The sequence below is a fragment of the Psittacula echo genome, assembly GCF_963264785.1.
Source record: "Psittacula echo genome assembly, chromosome: 9".
Lineage (NCBI taxonomy): Eukaryota > Metazoa > Chordata > Aves > Psittaciformes > Psittacidae > Psittacula > Psittacula echo.
In genome coordinates, this window is record NC_137745.1 from 3,964,289 (window position 1) to 3,985,381 (window position 21,093).

The window sequence follows — 21,093 nt, forward strand, 5'->3', positions numbered from 1 at the left end:
TAAGACACTAAAAAGCAAAGTACGTGTAACACTTCTCTAGTTCGTTACCAAATGCTGTATGACAGAGTATGATGGGTATTCATGAATCATTAATGTAAATTTAATCTATTCAATATGATCGAATAGTTGAGAGCTTTTAAGGAATCACTTGCAGTGTAAGTTATTCAGTATCTATTGCATATATTTTTTACATGAGTTTCTAAAGCCAAGGCTTTTAACAGTGCTGAAATACAATGACCTAGTCACATATTTAGAGAGGCATTATCAGGTGCTGCAGCTGCTGTGATGCTCCACATGGTTTCTGTAAATATATGCAGTTTTAGCCTGTTGTTACTTGTGGAGGTTCCATAAAATGCTGAAGCATTAGAACACGTGGCTTTTCTTTCACCAAAATATACCTAGTCCATAGAAATATTGAATTGGGTAAGAGGATTTTGATTATCAAAGCTGTTTCTTAACTTAGTTATCCATGAAATTGTAGATAAAGAAAGCTATGACTTAAGTAACGTACAAAATAGAGAGCATAGATTGTTTTAATCAGAAAACTGTTCAACTTGTTTCAACAGATAAGGAGATAGAGGGATTTTTTCATCTTTTTTTATAACACATTGTTATAACACTTTACATATACACTGTACAATAATTCTGTTGTATCAGAAGGCTTTCATACAGAAAAAAATTGTTCTATAAAATATTCTGTAGTTCATCAGCAAGGCTTGGAATGAAACATGGGGCTGGGTTGAAACTCTTACACTGTAAGTTAACAGAAATAGGGGACAAAAATCTGGCAATTCTTTTGTTCTTGTACATTCATATTGGTAAAAGGGAAACTTGTTGTGCCTTAGAGGACACAGAGGAGCTTTCTGAGCTTGAGCCTCTCTGTACAAAGCGTAACTTTACAGAGCAGCTACCTCCAGGAGATTTGTTCCTCATCTTGCGTGAGTGCCAATTCCACAGACTCGTACTTTAGCTGTACAGGACAATTTGTTTTTGTTTCTAAGCAACAGATACATTAGAGGATGGCAGTTCAAAGCTGTGAGCGTGCAGTGTTTGATAGAATTAGCCTCCAAGGCTTTCTAGAAAGTGACGGGTTTAAGGTTCGCTGATATCAATAAAGTCTTTCTCTGGGGGAGGACCACCTCGGTACCAGCTGCAAGTGCCATCACTTCTCTTGATGCAGGCGTAGTGCTTGGCTTGGTGCCCGTACAGCTTTCTTTCTATCAGCCAGTCTGTCCAGAGGCACTCGTTCGGTGCAGTGATGGAACAGGGCACCATGTAGCAGGTTGTAATCTAGAGGTGAAATAGGGCATGAAGTCAGCATATTGGAGGTTTCATTTAAACAATATTTATTCTCATATAATATAAAATAGTTAATGTACAGGAGAACAGTTCCCAGCAGGAGAACTTCTGATGCCTGTGAGGGGGCTCCACTCTTTGTTAGCCAGTGTTTTGTTCTATACTTACTTTGCAGCCACAGCCCATTTGGTATCTCTGATTAAGACTCTTCTTTTGAGACAAGGATAAATCATCCCATGGTTCAATGTAGTTGCATAAATGGATGAAGACTTTACCATCATTTAAAATTTGGCCTATAGCATGGAAAATAAGAAAAATCAGGCAAGCAAATAAAACTGTTTTCTGAATACTGAAATCAACTGCAAGAATACCTTATTAAAAAAAGCCCCTATATAGGTTATGTAAAACTTACAGGTTATAGAAATCCTATATAAGTTTTTAACTACACCAAATTGGTCATGTTTCACAGTTTTTTCAAGGAATGTAGTTAGACCTGAGAGAACTATTCTGCTGATGGGGCTAAATAAATGTAATAGATTTAAGAATATGTTTCAGAAGATGCTGATAATCTGCCAGCAAGAGCTGGATGCAAATGCAGCAGGAGGTTAAACTAGCTTTCAGGGCTCCCTGGAAAAATCTGTAATGACTTAGAACCTCAATTTGCATACATGTGGGCATGTGTTGTCTCATTAAGCATGCCTGCCTTCCTGGGAAAAGCACTGCTGTTGGCTTTAAACAGGTAATGATGCCATACTTCCTATTTACTAATGGTGTGGTTACTGCCCTTCTCCTTTGAAACTGCTTTAAGCTTGCTGAAGGATGGAAAAGAGGTCAGATCCCAGTGTAACTACAGCTTTACACAACTGGACATTTCATTGTGCTGGTGTTACTTAGAACATAAATATTTTATCACAAGGGCTGGCATATTTTTGCAGTCAATCAGAGCAGTTACTTCTGGCTCTATAGGTACATTAGATTTGTTACACTTTACCTGTCAAAAGATACTGTTTTTTGTTGTTAGCTTCTAGTTTCACACCGCAGAGGGATGAATCAAAAGGGGTATAGACATACTGGACATCCTTGACCTTTTCAAATCCTTTAAACATCTGAAAATGATCAGACACAAAGTCACTAGTGGAAAACAAACAGGAATAAACAGTTGCGAACAACAGCTGAAAGAAATACATGGTGCATCCCTTTAAAAAAGCTTCTAACGTCTGAACTGATATGAGGAAATACCAACAGTTGGACCCTTTCTCCACACTAAATGAAATGTGTCCATTATTTTTCTCTTTTTAGAAGGAAATTAGGTCTTAATTTTTTCAAATTACAGGGGTTTTAACTGTGCTTTTTCAGTGGTTTTGATGGATTTTCACAGCTTTCTCTTCAATTTATTTTCTACTGGCATCTTCCATTTACAGAGTAATGCAGGGACAGCATTCATCTCCCAAACCATCCTTTGATTCTGGGATCTTAAGCAAGGTGCTGCAGCATCATTTTCCACAGCCAGAATTTTGCCCAATGCAGCCTTCTCAAATAACTGTTGGCAAATGGGATCCAACTCTTGGAATTCCTAGCCTGCAGTGCTAGAGTGGATGGGTTGGGGATCAAAGCCTGTGCAGTGTTCAGGTCACAGCTCCATAACCAGCGTTTCCAATTCTGACAAGAATTCTTAAATAAATTGGTTTTGATCTAATGGCTTACTTGTGTCCAAAAGCGAGAAAGAACCATAAGATGCTGATAACCCTGAGCATGGCTGTCATCTCCTAAGATGAGCTCACTGAAACCCCAGCGCTAGGGTGACATTGTGCTGTGTGCTGACAGGCACGGCCATCGGTCACAGGGCTCTTGGGACAGCTGTGTCACTGGAAAATGAGGTTACTTGAGTCCCCTCAGGGGATGTAAATAGTACAAGGCTCTAGAGAATACACTGTAATGTGTTCATTTTACTGAAGCCTTATTTATGGAATAAAAAAAGCTAAAGTTGTTCTCGTTGGACTTCCGATCCGAAAAGATTAGATGTGAATTTGAAGTACTCTAGTAGGAAAAACAAACACACTGAACCTGCCATCTTTTGAAACTTGCATCCCTTCCTTCTGCTGCACTTCAGTCTACCTTACTCAGGGTGTGAGCGCTAAACATGGGTATCTAGTACACAGTAACTATGACAGTATTGTCTGATTTGAGTTCTCTCTACATTAGGAAACTTTGGGTTGGGCTACAGTGTATAGTAGGGTGCAGCTTTTCTTTTAGTATCTCATTACTTCATCTAAGTTAACTTAAGAGGCATTATGCGGGTAACACAAACTGATTTAGCTATATATATATATCCATAGCAATGTATAATGGGGATCTAGTTAATATTTAAGTGAGTTTGGTGTTTGTTTTGTTGGGCTTTTTTAAATCAAAGACTGAACTATCTCCGCTTTTAAAACAGATGTTTGTTAAAGCCATTTCTTAAGATGATAATCATTTGTTTAACTCATAATTTATATTTGATCTTCTCGGCTCCTGCCTCTTCTTAAATCTCTTCTGTTTTTAATTAATAGTTGGGACTATTAAAACCCATTTGTCTTTAGACTAAACTTGCATGTAATGATGCAGAGCATCTTTTACTAGAAAACAAATCTCTCTGATTTGTCCAGTCCCAGCTGCTTGCCTTCTGAAGCTCAGCAGAATTAAATAAAGCTCTCTTACTGATGCCTGAGTTTTGACCAGGCCTTCACTTAGAAAAATTTGGGAGAAGCTCCAAAGCAGGTCCAATGTATAGATCTGTATCAGAGATTTCAGCATGCTGTTACTGAAGAATGGTTAACACAGACTAGACTTCTCAGTCTTTTTCTGTGCTGAAGTATAAGACAATTTGCATTTCTATAATGTTACTGAAGTATTGCCCAGATTCAAGTGCTAATGGAAGGAAAGAGAATTGCTCTGGTATTTATATGCTTACTTCCGTAAAGAAACATTTTGAAACATCCTTAAAGACAGAAAGTGGCAGATGGTGAAGAGTCTGGGGGTTTGTTTTAGCAAGGTAAAAAGAATCGGCTTGTTAAAATCACTATAAAACCTTATCAGAAGCTATGTGTAGTAAGCACAGCTGGGAATATTTTGTGATATTCTTGTTTACCATAGATTCTTCTTACTAAAACTCCTGTGAGATGATCAGCTGATACAGTTTGAAGGACTGCTTATTTATTGTTTAAATTTAGTGTTCATATTGTTTATTATTTAGTGTTCATAACGATCTGCTAAGTGTTCCCAATGTTGTAATATATATATCTATATAAATATATAGATATATATAATGTCATACAAATAATACAAAACAATATTTTATGGAAAATGAGATAAAACAGCCTGGGAAACGTAAGAAACAAAACCTAACCCAACAAACAGCCCCCCCACCAACGCACATCAACAACTTTTAACTGAAAGAGACAACCTGTTTCCTGTGTATTCCCAAAACAGGTAGTTCATGATCTGTTTTACCTCAATGAGAGGCAGCTGGAGCCTTTTCCATCTTAAGGCCTTTAAGGACTAGACTATAGTAATATGCATACGCTATCAGCATTGAACTTCAAAATAGCTTAGTGATTCCATGTACCTTTATTTGTTTGATTTCATACCGGATCATTTTGTGGGTATCAAGAGGATTATCACTGGCAGGAACCACCTTCTCACTGGATATTTTCGCTCGAATCACTGTAATAAAGAAGAAGATTTAAATGCAAATAAGTATATGTCTGATTTTAGAAGCAAAGGCAAAAAATACATTGATAGGTTTTAGCATTGTTTCACACTTTACCTAGAAGTAGATTTTAAAGCTTGAATCCCATAAAATTTTATAAACCATCATCATTACAGTCTGTGAGCAAGGGAAATGACATGGCTGTTGGTTATGGAAGAGCTGTTGATCAGTTAAACAGACTTGAGGTTAACTGTCTGAAAGACCATGCCAGACAAGATGAAAGCATCAATTTTATCCATGAAACCAGAAGACAAGAAGAGAATCTTCTTTCATTCACTTCTCTGAGACTGTAGATTTTTAGCACTTTTCTTAACACATCATTAACAACACATTTTCTTAACACATCACATGAAACCAGAAGACAAGAAGAGAATCTTCTTTCATTCACTTCTCTGAGACTGTAGATTTTTAGCACTTTTCTTAACACATCATTAGTTGTGTTGACCTGTATAAATCAATTAGTCCCTCATTTCCTATTCTTTATACAAGGAAAGCATGAGACTTCATGGAAGAAGAAATTATTTCTTTTCCAATCTGTTTGTTTGAGGCATCTCTCTTGTGTATGCTGTTTAATGCACACCACGACTATATTAGGCACAGAGAATAACAGGATTCTAAGAACATGGTATATGGCAAAATGTTCTCTGGGGACTTCTCTCCCCCCAGAGAATTGAGAGTCCTGGTTTTGCCTGATTCTGGATGCCATGGTTCCAGCTCCTCTGCAGATGCAGGACTTGTTGGAACAGGCTGTATCTGCAGGGAGACAGATATACTGGCAGAGGCTGGAGCCTTGGACCCCACTTCAACTCTATGTCTAATTTGCAGTTGGGCAGAGAATGGATCTCTGCTAAGACATCTACATCTGCAGGGACCAGGAGTATCCTTCGGTAGGAGAGCAGCTCTCAGACTCCTGTTTTATTTTGCTTTTATTTTTCATGATGAAAGGCACCATTCTATCAAAATTAGTGTGAATCAGCCATGATGATTCATAGAATAAGTTCAGTTAGAAGGAGCCTGTGGTGGTCTGGTCCAGCCTCTTGCCCAGCTCAGATCAGGGCGCTCAGGGCTATGTCCTAGCTGAGTGCTGTGAGCATGGTGATTCTGCAGCCTCTCTCAGCCCCTGTGCCAGGGTCTGGCCACACTTACAGTGAAATCCTCATACTTCTCATTCCCTGAAAAATGTCTCAGGCTGATGCAGAGGAAAATCTGGCATCAAAATCAGGCTTTTCCAAAAAAACCTCAGAAACGTTTCTTCAATGCGTTGACCACTAAACATCATACCTAAAGGAACAAGAAACAGACTGCAGTTTTCCTTACAGCCAAATAGAGGTCAGTCCCACCCAGTAACGGTCAGTTCTCATTTCCTCACTTATTAGCAGACCAAAGTAGATGTAATAATCAACATGCTGCAGATGCCAGCAGCTTCAAAGCTTGAGTCCTCTATCTTTTGGCATGATGCTTCCTCCTCCTAAGCTATTTAAACTCTTTTAAAGAAGCATTTTAGACTTATGGGTTGGATTGGAAGGAAAGAGTTCTTTCAAGTATGAACAGCAAATTCCTCATTGCAAATGGTGAGTGGCAGCATCTCTTTAATCGTCTGCAGATGTGTTATGTTCCCACAAATTAACAGTACTTCTTGAATATTTGATCTAATTCAGATAAAAAGTGTTGTGGATTGTGTGTACTGTGCTGTTGCAAAGGTCAAATTAGAATCATGTTGGTTTGTTTTGCAGTGCTTTCCTTTGCATCATGACTGCCTAAAAAGAGGTTTTCTCATTAAAGAGTTCATTCAGTGTAAAAGGTAAGGGCTGAGACAGCAGCTAAGAGCAAGCTCCATTAGTTTCTTAATACCATAACATGGTTTATACGCAGGAAATCTTTTCCTGCCTACTCAATGCAAACATTTATAGGATAACTAAAGCTGCTTTCCCCCTTGCGTTTAATATTGAAACAGTACTCATTTTCATAGTTTTATTAGATTCCGCATGTTAGCATCTGAGAGAAACCTTCCAGATGATCAGTGATAGCTCAAAGAGTCTCCATGGAGTTACGCAAGGCTGAAAGTGTAACATTTTGGGGTTGTCATTAAGGGATCTTTTTTCTGGATATGCAGAAGAAAATTAAAACTATTTTATGTTGTGTGAGTTTCACTCACTTGTCTGTGTAAGACAAAGCTTCCAGATGGGGAAGGAAGACCAAATTGAGATTAATTTCAAAGGCAGGAAAGTTTTATTGTTACAGGATGCCTAAATCTTTAGTTAGCTGGGTTTTGCTTTTCTGTTCTCTTGAAACCAGACTCAGATGCACATGGATCTTTTTGGGCCTTTTAATTCTTCTTGGTTTTCTTTTTCTGTGCTCTAATATTTTTTTGCAATCAGTGTCGTCTCGCTGTCTCCTGAAACCTCTTATTCATGTGGTTGCTTCTGTTTTTAACCACAAGCACTTCCTGATGTAGCATTCCTGGGCCCCGCCATCTCTCTCACTCCACTCGTGGTTCAGATGGTGGTTATAGCTTAGAATTCCTCCTCGTCTGCACTTCTTTTCAAGACATGGTTCCAAGTATGCCATGACTTGGCTTCTCCTCTGTTCGACTGAGAACAACCTCTGGTTGTTTAGTGTAATAATGTCATTTTATCTTGGACTGTTACTGGTTCCTTACGAGAAATTTACATGTATGAAATACATACGCATGGTCTGCACATTCTAATGCCAGTAATTCAGTCTGCTGCAGATTTGTTCTGCCTTAAAAATATGTATGGTTTTCCAAAAGACATAGTATTTGACTCCAGGATTCCAGTGGCGGGACATTGTGTTTCTGCCGAGCTCCTATTTTAACTCACGGTACTTTCCTACAGTGCAAACCTCTCTCCCCGCTGTGGAGCTGAAGGTTGTCTCAGGTGACTGAAGTGGAAGGAGGTTGATGTGATGGAAGCCACACAGGGCTTGGGCAGAGCCTCGGAGCCTCACTCACGCTGCAGTACGCGGCTCCCATGAGCTATGCTGAATCAGTAGTGGCAAGTTGCTGGAAGGAGCAGCAGCATCCTTCCAGCAGGCGTCTTGAGGAGGAGTCTGTGTTTCAGCTGTAGCCTCCAGTTTCCTTCAGGCTATATTAGCTATCTAGCTATCTGAGCAGAAATTTAGTCTTCACTGCTTTTAAGTGGTCTTTTTCTCAAGAAATCAGGGAATTTTATTTCACAGCACACAAACTTATAATCAGCATCAGTTTTGCTACAAGAACCTTGAAATGAGACTTCAAAAACCATGTTGACAGGAAGAGAAAGGTGCAAGTTACTAAAAGGTTATGAACAAGGTTGTGATAATGACTCATGCAGCTATTTTTTTTTCCCTTTACATTTATTGCCTCAGTTTAGCCCTTACATTTAATTACCTAAAACATGAGGAGTGGTTTTTGAGCAGTTATTTCTACCTGTCTCTTTAATGCCTGACACTTTGATCAAAGGGTTGCCAGACACTATTGCTCTTGGAGGGACAAGGAACAAGTGGCACAAGGAGAAGGATCTAAATCAGAGTGTATTGTCATGTGGTGGATGGGTTGAGGACGGCACCCTTATTATTTATGGGAGCAACAGAAGAAAGCAAAAATAGGTGTGCAAAATAGAAAACACAAGTGTTTTTCTGAAATTACTATCAGTCAGAGCCTGCAGGATGAAATTAAAGCAGAGCTATGGACACATAATGTGTCTGTACATCCTTTTGAAGAGCCCTATATTGAGATGAACTTTTATCTATAAAAATACGTCCTTTTAGCAAAATGAGAACATTCGCACGCACCATATGCAACTGTTTCTGCTTAGCATTCTGCTCTAAGGTTACTTAAAACTTCTACCTACCTCTCTGTTTGTCTATCAGAACTTTTTTGGGTTAAGGGAAATATTTGCACAGGAACAAGTGCAGGAGCCCCATCCACAGAGATGTTGACTTTATTCGGAATCTGATGTTTCAATTCAAAAATTCTTCTTGTCCAAAAGCCATGTGGATTTTTTTGGGGGAGGAGGGTTTCTTGGGGTTTTTTTATTATCAAAAGCATATATAGACTTTTTCTCTAAAGAGGTTAGTGAAAGGGCTGCTTTCTGGATTTTGCCTCATTGCAGACACTTCTGGGAGATCCAACACTGTTTTATATAACCATAGGAAGTAAATACCAGTGCATGCAGAAGTTGCCTCTGTTCCTACACTTGAGCAGTTCTGTTACTCTGATCATAGGCTCCTGAAACCATGATTGGAATGTGACAAAGGCTCTAGTGCATCTCATATGCTCCCTGGAAGTCTTTATGAAAAGAACATCAGGAGAATAGAGCCCAAGTTGTTCGTTTGGAGCTGTAAAGGTGAAGTTTCTAGATCCAGCACAGGAAATAATTGTATTGTAAAGCAGGAGACAACTGCAGCAAAGCTGGGCTCTGCAGACCACCCAGGGGTGCTCTGCAAGTGGCCTTTCCAGTGCTGTGGTGACAGGTTTGTGTGACTGTCGGGTGCATACTTTGTCCTTCAGTCTAGAATCTCCGTTCTTCAGTCTGAACAGGGGAGAGGGGAAGGACTTCTTCTAAAACATGTGTAAAACTGTCTTTATGCTCTTTTTGCAACCCTCACTAAGAAATGGGAGTTATCTCCCTTCTTAGCTGCCTGTCTCAAATTCGTAGTTCTCAGTTCAGATGGTGGTAATTCTCGCTGGTGCTAATACAACTTCACACCATCTGATGAACAGATGCCTGTCTGTTTTTAAAAGCATTTAAGTTAACTATGAAAGGCTTAATTAATTTTATATGCTTTGATTTATTTTGTGATATCATAAGGGAAGCTTCCGGAATTGATCAGCTAATCAGTGACATAGTACTGATGACTTTCATTTGAATATTGGGCTAAATTACTTTGCAATAACTAGAGACTGCAGTACAGTGCTGGTAGTGCCACAGGTTACAGTACAGCCCGGACAAAACCCAGCCAAGAGTTGCATTGTCTTCAGAGAGTTCATCTATAGAATTAAGAATGGACTTTATTAACACCCTGTCGCTGCTCCTTTATCAGTGATCAGTGCAATCCAGGACCATCCCCTCTGTGTAGTGTACAAGTGCGAAAACATTTTGTATTCTGTGATTCTGTATTCTGTAAGAGAAGAATGGGGGCAATTTGGCCAAAAGAAGACAAAAGTTATTGATTGATTGGCATGAACATAATGTTTTAAAATATTTTTACATGCCTAATGTGTAGTTTTACATACACTGATATTTATAAAGCAGATTGTTTTGGAAACATAGAAGTAACTTTTAAGAGAATAAAGAGATTTTCCTTATATTGTATTGCAGTATTTGATTTGTATCCATATGAAATGCCATCACAGTTAGTTGAAATCTCTGAAAAGAGAGGTGGGAAATACAGCACGTCTCTGTAGCAAAGACAGGCACTTGAGCATTCACGTACTAGTCACTAAGTAAGAGAACATGTGTGTCCATTGATGTCGAAGTAGTTGTGGAAATCTTTGCCTGTGTTACATGTGTTGCTTGGAGCAGAAATCGCACCTGCTGCTTTTAAATGAAACAAAGTAATGAGTAATACTATCAAGTGCCAGTACCAGGAGAATTATGTTATGGCTTAATAAGTTGCCCTTAACCTGGAATGTTTAAGGCCTTTTGAAAGCACGTCCCTTAACAGCAAATCCTCTGGTTTCTCTGTTCATGCTGAATGATTTGCCAACTGCAGGCTCATAAAAATGCCGTTGTTTTTTATCCCATTCCCACTTATAATTTTCTTCATTTTTCTCTGCTCTGAGTCCAAAAAAAGGCTCTGCTAGTGCTATAACTCCATTTCGCAGATTCTGAGTTGAGATGATCTGTACTGCATGCAGAAAGATCTGTACTCTGTCTTCAAAAACTACTTTACTGTTTATTGCCACAGTTATTTGATTTTCCACTGGGAGGCACGTAAATCCTTATCTTTATTCAGGATGATTAACCGGAGTTAAACTCTGGGGCAACTTGCACTTAGCAAATTGACTCAAATTTATTTGTGATCTTTCAGAATCTGGCTGTTAGAAGATGAAGCCCTTGCAGTAAATTCCTGTTTGTTATTGGACTACTTTTAACTTCTTTAAAGAAGAATTTGGCATCCATGTGTTTCAGGCTCTGTTCTTTTAATTCAAAACATGCCTGTTTCATTCTGCTCCTCTCTTTATATAGATATATTTTTATAGTTTACAACAGTCGTGATTATTTCTATGGCATCATCTAGAGACCACTTCTGCCATGGGTGTCCAAATGCTTTGCCATCAGTTGGTTTTCCTGTGTTTGAGGGTTTTTTAAAATCAAAATTTGCTGGCCAGCATCATCACCTCTGAAAAATAGTTTGATAGGATTCATGTATGTTTTGATAGGATTCATGTATTTTTCTCTTCTTCTACAGAAGATTTTGAGGGGGGACATAGGTTGGAAGTTGAGTCTAGGGGCTGCATGAAAACTGATGCATCAAGTCAGAATGGACAAAGATCAAAGTCATCAAAGATGCCTGCTCGGTCCCTGCAGGAGCGCTGACAAACAGCTGATGCCAATATCAGCTTGGTGATGAGACAGATCTAACAATACACTGCTTTGAGGATAAATCTGGCACATCTGACCCATGTCTGATGTTGTCACAGCCATCCAGTGCAGTCGTCCACGCAGTTCTTGCTTTTGATGCTTACAACATGCAGGAGAATGCAACCATTCTTTTGCAGTGTTGATTTCTGAATTCTTATGCAAGCTTTTAATTGTTTCAGACTTCAATAGAGAGAGAGATGATTACTTCAGGCTATCTGCTGAGGTGCTAGATCATGCTTACTCTTTTGGCAGTGGAAACCTAACAGTTTCCTCTTTCGAGAACGGAGCAAGGTGTGATTGAATGCTTTAAACAGCTGAAAAAGAGCCAGTGTGTTCAGCAAACAGCTCATCTATAGATTTTCCTTTCAACAAGACAGATCAGCAAACAGTAGTTTCATTTCCAATCTCTAACCCAACTCAGATGTTCAGAGCTGCTCTATTAGTTCACTTTTAGATATAAACAGAATGCACCAGGAGCAAAGCTGGCCCAGTACTGAGGGGGTCTGGAAAAACTCTTTTCATCTGTGTTTGCAGGATGGATTTCTGATCTGTAAGTCTGCACACTGTTCGTATTCACTCATCCTCCACAGCTCCTAGACCCAAAGTCAAGGAATCTTTAGTTCAAAAGATGTTTATGCTAGCTAGGATGTGAAGGCACTTTTATGTTGCGAAAGATCATAACTTTAACAATAGCGGGCTTTTTTCCTTTATTCTATGGAAAGCAGTGTATGGAAGAGCATTGTTTAGTCCTGGTGGTGCTTCCAGCATGAGAAGGTAAGCATGGTGACCTTAACAGTCACATCTGTAACTGAACAGTCAAATGCTTATAGTAAAGATTTATCACTAAGGGAGAACTCCGTGGAATTTTTGAAGTGGAAGGTTGATTTAAAGTATTAGGCCAGACCTAAATTCTACTAACCCAACCTAAAATAGAAAACTGGGAGAGAAATAAGGAGATAGAGCCACTTATTGGACATTGAAGGGATAGGCCCCAAATACATTTGAAAAGGTTTTGTGTGTCAGTCAGTATGGGTCCCTCTACCAACTGATCCTAGCCACTAGGCTTTAGTTATAGACAACAGCAGTGAAACACCTCTCTTTTTGACATGATAAATGGGGATATTTCATCATTCATTATTCATGGCATCTTTATTGAGAATTACTGCATTCCAATTCTCTGTCCCAAAAAACCCAGGAATGCTTCTGAAGTCAATAAAGCAGATACCAGGGATTATGTTATTACCATTCATACGGATATTAGTTTGCATGGTACTATTGCTCAATGTAAATGCTTCGTAGAATTCAGTTATTCTTTTGTGTTTTGGTAACACAAAACCGTGTTACCAAACTGCAGCCAAAATGCATTTCCATTTGATGCTTTCAGAACGTAGGAGGCCTATGCTTAAGCTCATTAGGGCTCTCAGGTAGGTCAGGTTTTTGTGAATCTCTGTGTGTTTTGGCTCGGGATCCAAAAATTCCTTGTATTGAAGGCAGGAGTTGATGGAGCTTGGCTTCCCAGTTAAACCAGAGGATTATGTGGTTCTATTTTCTACTAATTAGGAGAATACATTCAATTTATGAGAGTGAGAGTTTAAGATCTAGTTTTTACAAACTTTCAAACAGAGGAGGGGAGTGTGTTTTTAGCAGATACGTGGTAGTCTTTTAACTTAAATATTACCTTAAAAATAGACCGATTTCCTAATGTTGTTCAAGGTCAGTTTTCTTTTTCTGTGCTGTTTTTACAGCTGCTGCTCATGTTACCAGAAATACTTCACAAGCCTCAATACCACATCATTTGACTAGTAATCAACATCTGCCTAATTTCAGCTGAAGAATAACACTCTCTTTATACTCCAAAGCCTGTAGAACAACATACATCATGTTGTTGTAGATTTCCATTCATAGCTGCATGCCCCTTCCTCCGTGCAGAAGAAACACCACATTATTGAGATATGTTTTAATGAGGAAGTTAGGGATTAAAGTTGGTGAATTAATAGGATTAAGAGTTTGGCAGTCTTTCATGTTCTATTCTTTATTTATATTTTAATCTTTGTCTCTAATCTTGAACTGTGTTTTCCCCACACTGTGTGTAGAATATTGGGCTTGAAATCACGGGGTTGAGTTTCTGAGCACTACAATGCATGCTTTTCAATAAAAGTCACCCAGTTCCTGAATTTCCTTATCCTGCATTTATAGCATATTCAGCAATGAGTCAGTGTTACTGAGGTACTTCTAAATCAGCATAATTCTTCTGAGATTTCACGTTTCTACACAATACTCAGCTCTGGTTTTTCCATGAAAGCTATGTTACTGTGCAGTTGTCAGCTGCGTTCTAATTGACCGGAGTGTTGTGCTCAGTGGATTTGGCTCCTTAAAATCCGGTCTGGTTGTTCAGTTTCATGATGCCACCTCATTTTACAGCTTTGAAGCTGTTGGGAACACTGCCATGAAAAAATTCAGTGAGCAAAGGGAAGGAGAGTGACTGTTTTTCCAGAGAGAGCCCTGTTTTCAAGCTTATATGGCAGGGTTCTAAGAGCAGTAATTTACAGGAAATTGGAAATTACTTCTTAGGGTTCCGTGATATTGGCAATGCAAGTCTAGTCTTGAATTCAGAACTGAAAAGTAAGTTAGGAAACTAACTAGACATGGAATTCTGAAGTAAGTTCTCAAAATGCTGGCTTCTGTCTCCAAACCTCAAGCAGATGTAGGGTTATTTATAGGTCTCTCATTCAGGTAATACTTCCTACTCCTAAAGGGGAAATCAGTCTTTATCCTAGAAAGCTGTTTCACCAAGATTTTGCTAAGTGTTAGCTGCAAATGGAAGGACTCATACTGCTATTCCCATAGCAGCACTAAAACTATTCACTGAGGGTGAATAGTGAGGTGCTTTACTGAACACTCAGCAAAGATTGGTACGAATACGTGCAGTTGTAAGTAGTGATTAACAGCACAGTATCTCTGCAGTCGCTGCAGGCAGTTCGGAGGTTTTTGGATGGCATTTAGAAGTCAGGCTCTGATGCCAAGAATGTGTATGTACTGCAGTTGTAACTGCATTGTAAGAGGCAGTTGGTACCAGGGATGGGCCTTTGCAGGGTTGCAGGTATTTTTTGTTTATGAAGAGCTTCACTCTAAGTGCATCAGTAGCTTCTTCAAATTCGGTAACTCCCAAGGGTTCACGTTGTCTAGGGAGTTTAAATTTTATTTGTGAATACTATAGATGTGTATAAAAGTATACATAAGAGACAAGTGAAAAATGTCACTATATTTCTTTCATACTTGGAGAAGTAAGGAAAACTATCACCTTTTCTGTAACTGACTTTGGCAGGGTGTTGTCCAGCCAAAATAGGTGAATGGTAGGTTTGGTATCTCTATCATTTATGAGTCTGTTGAAGTGTGTGTTAAGAGTAAAATGTCTGTTTCTCAATAATTTTTATTAATGAATTTAGTCCTATAACAAAAAGTGGCTACAGGAAGGGTATGACTGTTTCTGATTCCTACATCCCAGCACTGCTCTCTGGACATCTGTGGGGCTCAGTTGGGCACAGGACTGAATTCAGCTTTTCCCAGCCACTTGCTGAGGATGTGAGGCTGAGAGGATTGTTTGTTTTCAGCCCCTCTGCATTAAACCTACCAAACAGGAATAACATCACTTTTGAGAGCAGTATAATTTCTAGCTGGTTTTAAGATGATTCATTGGGTAATATAATCAGGGGTCTGAAAATACTGCTCTGGCAGCATGCTCTGTCAATGGCACTAATATCTTGCCAGGTTGCTTGGAGCAAGCTGCTCTAGTGGAAGGTGTCCCTGCCCGTGGCAGGGGGTTGGAACTAGAGGAGCTTTAAGGTCCCTTCCAACGCAAACCAGTCTGGGATTCTGTCATTTTCTATGGTAATAGAGTCTCATGGCCTCTTTTTGATAATTACTCGTGCAAGAAGGGTGCTCAGATGCAGGGCTTCTCCTGTTGTTTGAGACAGAACAGGAACAGCAAAAGTCCAGTACATTATTTCTATAATGGAAGTCACAATTTTTGGAATAGAAACTCAGCTTTCATTTCAGGGGAGGTGAGGGGGAATGGGACCCCTGAGAAATGATAGCTGTGTAATCCCTTTCATTGGTGACAAGCTACTCTAGGAATAACCTGTGTTGTTGTCACCAATTGCTCGCTCTAGAGGAAGGACCTTGCTTGGAAGCCTCCCTTTGGCAGGACAATAATATAAATGCAGATCATATGCCAAGTGCTTTAACCTTTCTGTGCTATGGAGAAGAGTCTGAAAGACTGTAGGCAACTCTGTGCTGTAAGCTGGGTGACCCCACATCTGTTAGTGGGGTCTGTGACCCAGGATGTGCCACGCTCTGCCTGCTCCCTCAAGCATGGCCTTCAAGAATCAGGAGGTGTTGGGGCACTGCTGAAACCCGCTCAGGAGATGAAGATCTGTTGTATTCCTGTCTGTAAGGGTCTTCTGGTACGTGGTGTGGTTACAACTGTGTGAATGCTCTACTCCCAAATATGCGAAGATTCAGTACAAAGCTGCTTCATGTTGCGTCAAAACCACCACTGCAGGTGCTCATCAACTTGAACATGCAGGTGTCATATCTGCATAATCACACAGCAAGTACTCTCTGTGAGATTAACAGTACGGTGAGTGCATATAACATAATGCAGTAAAAATGAAACATAAAGTCTACTTTCATGTCCCTGTTCACCTTTTCTCATCTAACTTGGAAGAAACACCGTCTGCATTTCTAATACATTTTCCAATGCTGATTTTTCCCATTGAGGCAGTTACTTCCCTTTCTAATAATGTACAAATTAATCCACTCCAGTACAAAACTAGATATTATGATGCAGAGAGGCAAGATTGTGGGACACTGAGCCATGGAAGTTTTATTAGGCAATTCAATAATCAAGAAATAGTGTATTGTGATTTTATCCTAGAGGAGCTGACTTTGCAAATTTAATTCTGGTGTATTTAAATATGATTTTTATTGTTATTTTTATATGTGATTAAAACCTAATTTATCATCTAGCACGTCTTTACAATGCCTGATCTCAGTGATCTCAGGCTGAAGATGCTGCCAAGCTCCAGCTGTAAAGCTTCCATCATACTTGAAATGTGCCACTCTTCTCCAAAGCTATAGAACTATTCTCTGAAGCTATATTATTTGTACTTGAGGTCTTTTATTTCTGTTGGAGTGTGATACCCAGTATTCAAGAAAAATAACCATTTTTTATATAGATGTTTAAGAAGAAACAACAATAAGACAGTTTAAATCAGAAAGATCACATCTAACTTGAAAGGGAGGGTACTGGTGTTACACATCTAAGAAATGTGAAGTGCTTACATATTCATCCTGCTGTCCAAAATACAACCTTGCTTATGCCTAAGGGGGAAAACCAGCATGATTTAAAAGTGTCAGACTTTGGAAAGGAACTGGTCCTCTCTTCAGATACCACTCCTCTCTCCAGATTGTCTGATTTGATGTGAAGGTTGGTTTAGGTTGGTCCAGGAAGACTGAAGTCAGTGGTAAAAGGGAAATCTGGTATCTCAACACTATCTGATAAACTCAATTGCATCATGGTTCTCTTCAAAAACTGCCATTATCAGAGGAATTTTCTTTCATTGGCTTGACACTATGATGCCTTGCTTCTGGATTTGAAACACTAACCAGCATGTCCTCATCACGTTTCATTGCAGTATGGAGAAAGCCTCCTGCATGCTTCAGGGGGACAGGGGTCAGCACTGGCGATGAGCAGTGCAGTGCATGGAATGGCAGTGTCATAAACCTGCCATCTCCATGCCCAGTGAAAGTCCTCTTGAGAAGTATGGGTGTTCTTTGGGGTTTGGAGGCATTCAGCACATCTTAGGAAGGCCTCAGCACCATTTAGAAGAACACAAGAGGGATACATCTCCCTTTTCCCGTAACAGGTGTGTATCTTCATGGTGGCAGGCACTTCCTTCAAATGAGGATTGGCCTCTCTGTGAAGTTTAACACTAGTGAGAAGTTCATGAAAACTGCTCAGATTTGTACACATTCACACCCTCTTACAGCTACGTGGGGAGATTAACTCACAAACTCAGATAGATGGCAGGACTGGTGTGGGACTCCTGACTTACTACCCATCATTACATACCCATCCTTGCAGCGTACAGCCATGTAACACCTGCGGGGCTCTTCACTTATTCCTTATTTTAGGTTCAGCAGGACCAGAAGCTCTCTTTTACTCTAGGTCTGTCAGAAAGCCTGTTATTTCTATCAAGTTACTCAGGTTGTGTGGGTGTTCAGAAAGAGAGTAAAGCCACAAAACCCTCCTGGCAGTAAAAGCCAAAGTATCACAGCATTAATCACAGGAACAGAACAAGTGAGAAGAGCTTGTCCCGGACTTAAGTTACTTTATCTGCTTGTTGTTTTTCTCATATAAATGCTAAGCTTGCTGAGTGGCTTCACATATTCAGTTAATGGTTCAAGTAGTGTCTAATGACTCAACCCCCTCCACCTCCATTTTCACTCCACCCAAATCACAAGTGATCATAAAGGAAATGTAAGATGGTAGATAGTGAACTGAGAAATAACGCAGTGACCCAAGTGTGTGCTTTGGGTTTGTCTCAGTTTTTATTTCTCTGTGGAAGTTAGAGGCATCTCATGGTTTCTTTCTTTTAAACAAGATGTGCCGGGGTTTTGTTCTGTGAGGAAATACTTGAATGTGTTTGTGGGTAAATGGATGGATGAATTCAATCACTGAAAAAATAGAATAGTCTCAGCAAGCAGCTGGATTAACGCTCAGCGCCCATAGATCTTGGTAGCTGAAGAGCTGTCCCTTTGTTTAATCTTCTGGAAGTATGAAAGTGTTGAAATTGGAGTATGGATTTTCAGTTTAATCTTTAATCTTATTAAATCTTAAACACCACCACCCCCCCAAATGTCTTTTAATATGGTGCTATTAAGAGGAGAGGTTTCAGTTATGCTACAGCACAGGATGCTTACTGGCACAGTGTGAGCTTCCCAGTCCCTCTTCAGAACCAGGTGGCCCCAAGGCCACGGGAGGGTGGCTTCAGACCCACTATGCATCAAACAGCAGAGGCCCAGCCCCAATTCCCAGGGGATGGTGCTGCCCCTTCCCGTGGGCAGCCTGCAGCCTGCTCCCACACATGGTGTATAAACCCACGGCTGCTGGCAGCAGGCTGGAAGAGCCACCTCTGGCACCCTGGTTAGGAGGGATTCCTCCTACATGGGGCACATAGCTCCACTGGTCTTCCTCAGCTCCTTTAAAGTGAATTTGGTTATGAAAGATATTGTTGCCACAGGAAATCAAATAATCCATCCTTAGAGCAGGCTTTATGCAAATGCATGTATAAAGCCATGTATGCACGTATTATATGAAAGGATATCTATATGTCTCTGATGTTTTATAATATATAGAAATACTATTTTAAAGTTATAAATATTAAAGGGATCCTTGATATAAATGCTCCATAGCCAAAAGGAGCAGTTTACTTAAACAGGAATATTTATAGACGTGGGAGCTTGGGCATCAAGTCCAAATACAAAGTAAGTTGTGTTTTACAATCTTCAGTATTTAAATATGAAAGCCAATAGTTACCATTTGTAAAGTGTATCTAAGAGTAGAATAAATCTTACTATCTACATAGGAATGGCCAGAATAGCTTCCCTGAGGAAGATGCCTCATAACAAGTATTTTGAGTTTCCTCTATATTGTGAATTTTTTTTGTTTAGGAAAATCTCTACAGTAAGTCTCACATCACTTTCTGATGTCCAGGAACGCAGCAGAGGAATATGGCTCAATGTGTATACACAGAGTTAAGCTCCTGGTCGCACAACTTCTGTTTTCTGTCCCACCTTAAACAAGCCCAAGTTTGTAATGCCTGGTGGAGGTAACTTCATGAAAAACATTGCTTAACACGAGCAAATTAAAAACCAATTTAACTGATGGCCACAAACAGAGCTTAGAGTCTGTCATGGCCACCAAGATTTTGTGTCAGGGTATAAAAGCCATTAATCAGTATGCAGAAAGTACTGCCTGCCCATAGAGATGCTAATTTTGTGACACTTTGGAAACTCATGTTCTACATTTGCTGGCCACACTAGATGGAAGCTAAACCAGCCTTAGCTTGAGCTGGGAAATCAAAGGACTGCAAAATGACACATTTTCTTATTCCCCATGCAGGCTAATTTTGAGATCTTGAGTTTCTTTCTGTAAGTTGCTTGTCAACCCCAGTGCAGACTGAGTATCATGAAACACAGTTATCCTAATGATGGGAAGTTGTGTTTGTACAGCAGCGCTGCTGCCAGTTTGGCTGCAGAGAATAAAGAGCCCATCACTGTCCTGCTCAAGTATTAGAAAATGACAAAGTAATCCAGCAGCCAATTAAAGCAGTTGTGGTGGAACAGAACAGAGAGCGAGTGTTTCGTTATGCAGCACTGAGGGCTGTTATTTTATGTCCTGGGGAGTCTGTCCTCCCGAATTGTTATTAAAATACCCATATGCATGGTTTATACATAGCAAGCATATTTAGCTGCTCTAATAACTACGGATGCTGTTAACAGCAGCCATTTGAAAGTTCAGGTGTTTTCCCCTGCTTACTCCAAGTCAGGACCCGGTAGAGAAGCAGCTCTTGTTTAGGATAGAAAGCCACTAAACTAATACAGCGATTTCGGCCGGTTGTGCCCGCCAGCGTTCCGGGCAAGCGGCGCGGCTCCCAGCGGCGTTCGCACACACAGCACAGCCCAGCCCAGCCGTCAGTCACAGCCCCGCGCTCCCGGCGCCGCTCGCACTCACCCAGGGCCGCGTCGCAGATGAGGTGCTGGGGATGCGCGGGCGCGCAGCTGCAGGCCCCGGCCAGCAGCGCCGTGCGCGCGGGCAGCAGCAGCAGCAGCAGCGCGGGCAGCGGCCCCAGCGCGGCGGCTGCGCGGCTCATGACGCCTGGAGCGCGGCGGGTCCCGGGGCCGGCCGGCAGCGAGCGGCGCAGCTCCAGCGGGCTCGGGAATCCCTCTAACGCTCGCTCCGGGCACACGCTCCTGTTCACTGACTTCTGCTTCCCTGACATAGGACCCTCTTATTTATGGCCCTGACACTAACTCCTAACTCCGCCTTCCTTTAAGGCAAAAGCACATCATTGGCGAAAGTTGCTGCACCGCAGGAGAGGTTACCTTCGGGAGCAGTGCCGCGCTGCTGGTACCAGTTAGGGGAGCCAGTCGTGATCAAACGCCTTCACAAAAACATCTTTGATGAGTCTCTAAAGCTGATTTTTTCGATCTTAGCAAAAGAAAGATTTTGTCATTCTCCGGTAAATCTCCTTCCAGTTTGAATTCCAAGCCTCCTCCTGCCACCTCCTCTGCTTTGGTTTGGTCAACAAAGCCGCTCTTTTTCCAGCTCTGTTTTCTTTTACAGCCCCTGATCTTCCGCGGCCCTTCTGTGCGTTTTCTTGAACTGACGTCCCTGTT

General features: G+C 40.6%; 2 protein-coding genes across 2 annotated transcripts in view; one reads left to right on the plus strand and one right to left on the minus strand.

The window, feature by feature from the left end:
- Positions 1 to 21,093, plus strand: part of SYN2 (synapsin II) — a gene marked incomplete at both ends in the record, with an annotated part of 176,368 nt that overhangs the window by 91,805 nt on the left and 63,470 nt on the right. The gene's annotated exons all lie outside the window — the stretch shown is intronic.
- TIMP4 (TIMP metallopeptidase inhibitor 4) lies at positions 1,093 to 20,696 on the minus strand (the record flags this gene model as incomplete). The annotated part of the gene is made up of 5 exons (XM_080625421.1): positions 1,093 to 1,290; positions 1,465 to 1,589; positions 2,288 to 2,402; positions 4,901 to 4,998; positions 20,429 to 20,696. 5 exons carry the CDS (start codon positions 20,694 to 20,696, stop codon positions 1,093 to 1,095), a joined length of 804 nt encoding a protein of 267 aa, XP_080481547.1.